The sequence below is a fragment of the Macadamia integrifolia genome, unplaced genomic scaffold (assembly GCF_013358625.1).
Source record: "Macadamia integrifolia cultivar HAES 741 unplaced genomic scaffold, SCU_Mint_v3 scaffold1674, whole genome shotgun sequence".
In the NCBI taxonomy this organism is placed as follows: Eukaryota; Viridiplantae; Streptophyta; class Magnoliopsida; order Proteales; family Proteaceae; genus Macadamia; species Macadamia integrifolia.
In genome coordinates this window covers 114,895-121,454 of record NW_024868301.1, presented here as the reverse complement: position 1 = coordinate 121,454, position 6,560 = coordinate 114,895, and the positions used below count along the sequence as shown (strand labels likewise).

Here is a 6,560-nt window from a genome sequence, read left to right as displayed (position 1 = left end):
AGTGGAATCATCTATGAGTGGAACATAGATGATTTGTCTAAACATAATCTCATGAAAAAATTACAAGAAATGACCATGGTTAGCAACGCACACCATATCAAGAATACGGCTGATAGTGCTATAGCTACCTTGCTTATTTCTGGCTTTATCGGCCAGCTAAAAGGTTGGTGGGATTATGTCCTGACTGACGTCCAAAAAACTAAAATTTTAATGGCAGTCCAAACTATCTCTGATGATGCTGAAGGAATGCCTATAGAGGATGCTGTCAATACCCTTATTTTCAGTATAGCGAATTACTTTTTAGGTAACCCTTCTCGTCTCAAAGATCGAACAAGTCTTTCAACTTTTGGAAAGTTTTAACCAGACCCGATACAAACCTTCCCTGTTGGAAAGAAAAATTACTTACAGGTCTTCCAACTTTATTCTTTGAAAAAATCAAACAATGTCTTCGAAAAGAAAATGATGGGGTTATCCTATATGATCAAATGACTTATGGCCAAATTATTAATCTAATTCATGAAGAAGGCTTAGCCCTCTGTACTGATATTAGATTAAAAAAACAAATTAACAAAAATAAATAAATTTTACAAACGTGAATTAGGAGGATTTTGTGAACAATTCGGCTTTGCTCTTCTTAAACCTCCAACAAAACATAAACACAAATCCTCTCGTAAATTCTATAAAGACTTTTACAAATCTAGAAAGTATGTCCCACGCAAATCATTTACTACTCCTGAGTTTTATCAAAAATCCCCTTCTAAATCAAAACATACCAATTATAAAAAGCCTTTCAAGACACCTAAAAATTATAAACCTGACCAAACTCCCCAAGGTTGTTTTAGATGTGGCAAACCTGGCCATATCGACAATATTATCGTGTTTCAAAAAGGATTAATTCTTTGTAAATTTCTGAATAAGACAAATCTCAAATTCTTGCTCTTCTTAAAGAAACCTCTTCTTCATCCTCGGATGAACAAGATTACAAACTAAATCAAGTCCAAGCCTCTGAGCGTTCTGTCTCCGACATAACTGATAATGACAACTTCCAAGCTTGTGCTTGTGACTCTTACATCATTGGCTTAAGCTGTGAAGATTGTGCTCCCAAATATGTTCGTATGTTACGAGCATCTCTCCAAACAAATATTTTTGAATCTATTGATAATTTAGCCGATCCAAAACAAAAAAGAGCTTGTTTAGAACAACTCAAGCAAAATGTTGAGCCTTTAGGAGAACTTTTGAGGGCTCGGGGTTTAACAGTTTTCAACAGTTTTCATGGCTTTGTATTTGATACGGTGAATAATAGAAATGGGAACAGACCCATGCATCATTTTGTATCTATGGGTTTTGAGATTATTTTTGAGAGAATGAAGGATATTTGGGTTTTCTAAAGCTATAGACATGTTTGGATAAACATTGAAATGGACAGGTCCATAGCAGAAGCTAGTCTCAATGGCTCCTAATAGGGAATCATTGAACTCAATGAATCTTTGGTCACGAAGGGCTAACAAGAGGGATGTGTTTAGGCCTTCGTGGTGGAAAGGTTTGATGGCCACTTGGACGAGGCCAACATGGACATAATTGAATTTGTATTTATGATAGAGTTCTTGTAGAGATTTTGGATCAAAGAGGGTGATTTCTTCTGTTTCAGGAGTAAAATTTATAGTTTGTTCCACAGTTTTGATTGTTTCAAAATGGGTATGCCAGTCATTTTGGTAAAATTCTCTTTGTGAGATTTTGGGAATGGACCAATTTTGGAGTCTTTTGTCAAGGTCTGTTATTTGTTCATTGTAATTAAGCACATTAGAACTTGTGCTCGCCTCACCTGTCGATCTCATCGACATGGAACGGGATAGACGACTTATGGTTTGAGATTTCTTAAACTAGGGGTAACCTCCTAGATCTGGTTATATGAGTGGGTATTTTCAATATAAGTTGGGCACAAACATGGTCTTACACTCTTCTGCCACTCCTCCCAACAGTCCAAAGGCTTATACACCCACACAAAACAAGAAATAAAATGATTACACAAAAGAAAAGAACTCTGCAAAACAAAAACCGAATTCACCACCACTGTGGCTCTTACCATATAACAGGACCGATCTACACCAGAATTCAGGGAAATAGTGTTCTCCTGGTTCTGTATGGTGAGAAGAACGAGATCGGTGCAATACCATACTCCGATCAGGTAAGAAAATGAGAACTAGGATGGGTGCAATACCGTACCTAGAACTAATTTGTGTAAAATTAAAGTAAACAAATAAATAAAGTAAGATCAAGAACTGAAAATAAGAACATAAAGTAAATACTGCTTAACTAGATCTATATTTCAGAATCAAGAGGTACTACTATAGACTTTGATTTGAAGATAGAACTAGAAACAGATAGTAGATGCAGATGAAAATGCAGAAAAATAATGATGCAAATTATAAATTTGAATGTAAACTTTGATATTATTTGAAGATCTTTGATTACAAGGTTTGGGTAGGCTTAGGTTGGAGGATTTGAGAAGAAGAAGAGTATATATATATATATATATATATATATATAACTAGAAGCTCAAATCAAAACTATGACTAAATTTTGTCTTTAGAGGCACGTCAAATGAAAACGAAACTTCACCTTATTAGTATTGTGTAAGAAATTTTGGTTAAGGGAGATTAGTTGCGGAATCATCTTTAACAACAAAAAAAAATTGACTTAGCAAGAGCATAAAAATAAATGGTTCAGCCTTTGGGTCAATGCCACTAACTTTTTACCAATTATCCAAAAAAAAGGAGCCACTGAAACACTGAAAGTGCCACAAGCCAGTCACTCTCCATCCTAAGCGTGACTTTTTCCGTTTGTCACACTACATCTACTGCTATAGTAGAAGCGTTATTTCCTGGTCCCACCTCCTTCCTATCTAGAAGCCTTTTCATAAGTAGAAGAATAAGAAGACTTCACAAACATGCACAAGAATTTTTTTTTTGGCTATGTTTGGATGCCAAAAAAATAATAATACAAAAACATAATAAGATGAAGTTCATAATTTTGTGCATCTCTCTCCTCAAATTCAAATGTTTTTTTGAACTTTTTCTTTTCCCTTGGCATCCAAACATAACCTAAGATTCCGAATCAATGGCCTTGACCTCAACTAAAATAGAATTTGTGATCCTAACCAATTGAACCTCAAAAAATATTGATTGGACAATACAATTTTACTCATGATCTCCACACCAACATCCAACTACCAACTAACATAGTCTGTCCTTTGGACCGTGCCCAACTTCATAACCTCAGAACAATCTTCCACCACTCCTTTCTAAGAGCCCGTATACGATGTTGTACAGCACCACATAAGGTAGTGTGCGGCTAAGGCCTAAGGTTGTCAAACCGGACGTTTCTGTAATCGGGATGGTTCCTTACTTCCTTACTAGTTCTGGCCCAAAAGGACCAATCCCAGAAACATCCCGTATGTTGAACGGTTCCTAATCCAAGATTCAGTCCAGTTCAATAATGGGGCAGAATGGTTCCCATTCTTAACGGTTCTTAACATTTGAAACCCATCACGTATCCATCCCGTCTCATATGATAAAGATACGAATATTATGACCTAATGATCAAGCAATTGAAACAGTCCCTCGACACTCTTGTGGACCTCGTGTATTGGGCACACTCATTTTTTTTTTTATACGTCGATGCCAGGAGTCGAGGTAGAGTCCCGGTCCCGAATTGAATAGCTTCAGTGTTGTACGATGTAGTAGCGTGGCCATTGCAAATGCACGAATCATCTGAGCCCAAGTGTCAATCATTGAGGTGATCAACCCAGAAACCTCACGAATATACTCCTGCGAAAATTAAGTTCCAGAGATCCCGTGAAGTAATGTGGTAGAAAAGGAAGAAGAGGCAGAGAGACACGAGATCTCAATGAGAGAAGACTCATATTTTTGCTTTGATCTTGAATCCTGACCTCACACACTCTTCAATTAATATACAAGAAGTGATGATCCAATCAAGTTTGGTTCCTTCCCAATCCCGGAACCTTATATCAAGTCTATAAATATCAACCAATGAAGACAATAGAAGTGAATGATCCAATCAAATTTGGTTCCTTCCCAATCCCGGAACCTTATGTCAAGTCTATAAATATCAACCAATGAAGACAATCTTAGAAAGGGAAACAACCCATACTGCAATTGTTTAATCTGTGATTTCCGATTCGTTCATGGCTTGTCTTTCTTGTTCCATTGAAATGGAGCCCAGGACCTTGAATCAAGGAGAGCTCAACAATGCCAGGGTAAAGTACTCTGTCTTTCACTTATTTTTCAATGAGTTCTCTGTTGTTTCTGCTTTCAGTGTAGTCATCTTTGGTGTTGTTGCTGCTACTACTGTTCCCATCTTGATGAAACAGAGAAAATTGTTGAACACACTCACATAAAATCGTGCATTGCGGAAGAGTAATCCAAACAGGGCTTCCCAGCACATGTAATGGCTGAAACATAGATAACAACAAACTGCACTCTGGAACAATATGGTATAGAAGGGATGGCCTAATAAGACTAAGCAGTACACCTTGACACCATTAAGTAAATATAACTTACGGTTTTAAAGTCTAAGTAACTCATTTCAGGCAGATCACAGATTTATCACTATTGTCATGAGTACATACTGAAAATTTGATTAGTTTTTCATGCAGGAAGCAGCAGTAGATATAGTTTCAAAAATGGAACCTCAACAGGCTTCAAGTGTGTTCATTGAGGTATTCTCTATTCCTAATATGTTATGAATAATATTTTAGTTAACAGATTTCCTAATCAACTGCTTAAAAAATGCTAAAATAGGGACTCAGACCAGTAGTTCCACTTAACAGAAGAGAAGAGATGCTCATAAAGAGTGATGAACTTCACACCCCTGTGGATAGCAAGGAGAGTACCCCTGTGGATAGCAAGAAGAGTGCTCTAGTCATTGAAAGATCGTGTGAATGCTCTTTCACTTCCACTAGTATCGATGAATCCCCTGAGATGGAAAAACTCAGGGAGCCCCTTTCAGCTCCTTTTTGAAGTTTTCTAGGGTGCTGATTCAAGTGGTTAAAATAATCCAATCAGATCCCTTTCTTTTTTCACATAAGAGATCTAAGGTTTGGAGAGGTTGCATTAAAAGGAGTCACCGCAGCCACAGAATATGTAAGCATTAGTAGTAAAGCATGAAGATGGTGAACTATCCTCACAAAAAGGCAATATTAGATATGCATTCTCTATTCTTTACATTGTTCACTTGCAGTTTCAGTTCACCTGGTAATGTTGTACAGCGTAGGATTATGGAGCTAAACTAAGGACAGGTGGTGGCGAAAATGCTACAGATGATGAGAACTAGAATAAAGATTTTTAAGGAATGAATAATAAATAAGATGTTGTTATGGGATCTGAGAACAATAGCTTGAACTAGAATAAGTCTTGCCAGCATCACCTTGTTTCACTTGTGTTTGGTCATCAAATTAATCTGATGTCAGTGAAAACTGAAATATGATTCGCAATGTACAATGGTTTTAAGAATCTCATTTCCATGTATGTAACATCCTACTTCATTAAGTGCATCCAAATTCATACCCACTCAAACAGGGTTGGACAAAGAAACAACAATTCTCCCGATAGATGATGGAAAGGACACCTGCATCAAAATATTCTTCATTTTTTGTTCAGTGTACCTCTAGGTGGACAAAATTGTTAGAGCAGGCTCAGTTTCCCCGTCGCTGAATCAACCAATGTCTTTCTGCCTGCTCAAAAACATTAACACTCGGAATGTTTATAAAAAAAAATAACCATGTTATGTAAAGAATGACCATAAAGAGGCTGATAACTATTTACCAAACAAGAAAAAAGAGGCCGATAACAGGGATATTGTGTTTTATACCTTCCAGACATTTGTATTGAAGGCCTTCACATAACTTTTTTTTCCCACAAGGTGCAAGAAGTGACTATGAAGAAGGAACCTAAAATTATGTAAATTCAAGAAATTTATGCCATCATGGTAGTAGCAACTTTTTTTTTTTTTTTTTTTGCAATTTCAAACAGAATTGCACATATGTTTCTGTTGAATAATGCAATAAGGACTATTCTAGGACTACTTAGACTTATGAAATAGGACTCATGTAAGGAATAGAACTACTATATTTGCCATAAATAAAGGAGGGACTATGCCACAAGTCCATATTTCCCCTATTCTTCATGGTATAAGAGCACGTCTAATCACCAAAACCCCATACCCATTCCCCGTCTTCTTCCTCTTCCCACAGCCTTCATCAACATAGCCGTAGCCCTCCACGGTTGCAGTTCTCTACAACTTGAAATGGTAGAGAACCAGAACTCATCGCCAGCACCTTGAAACCACAAGAACTCATCGCCAAACAACCAGAACTCACCTCTACTGCACCTACTGTAAAACCAGAACCCACTGCGACCTCTTTTTTCTCCTTTTTTCCCTCTGCAACCTCTCGCCGTGACCTTTTTTCTCTGCAACCTCTCGCCTATCGAGCAAACCAGAAATAACCTATTCCCTCCCTTAATCTAATTAGACTTAACCCA

The 6,560-nt window shown here is 37.2% G+C and overlaps 1 protein-coding gene across 1 annotated transcript; it reads left to right on the top strand.

Annotated features, from left to right (window-relative positions):
• The first annotated feature begins 3,949 nt into the window (after window positions 1-3,949).
• On the top strand, window positions 3,950-5,531 carry LOC122064505. Its single transcript, XM_042628213.1, has 3 exons — window positions 3,950-4,276; window positions 4,676-4,738; window positions 4,821-5,531. Exons 1-3 carry the CDS (start codon window positions 4,205-4,207, stop codon window positions 5,037-5,039), a joined length of 354 nt encoding a protein of 117 aa, XP_042484147.1. The 5' UTR covers window positions 3,950-4,204; the 3' UTR covers window positions 5,040-5,531.
• The last annotated feature ends 1,029 nt before the right edge of the window (window positions 5,532-6,560 follow it).

What these genes read in the sequence shown, in the direction of transcription:
- LOC122064505 (XM_042628213.1), top strand. Translation starts at nt 4,205, where the DNA reads ATGGCTTGTCTTTCTTGTTCCATTGAAATGGAGCCCAGGACCTTGAAT. An exon ending in GAGAGCTCAACAATGCCAGG is followed by an intron (nt 4,277 to 4,675) that starts GTAAAGTACTCT and finishes TTTTTCATGCAG; the next exon opens with GAAGCAGCAGTAGATATAGT. An exon ending in CTTCAAGTGTGTTCATTGAG is followed by an intron (nt 4,739 to 4,820) that starts GTATTCTCTATT and finishes ATGCTAAAATAG; the next exon opens with GGACTCAGACCAGTAGTTCC.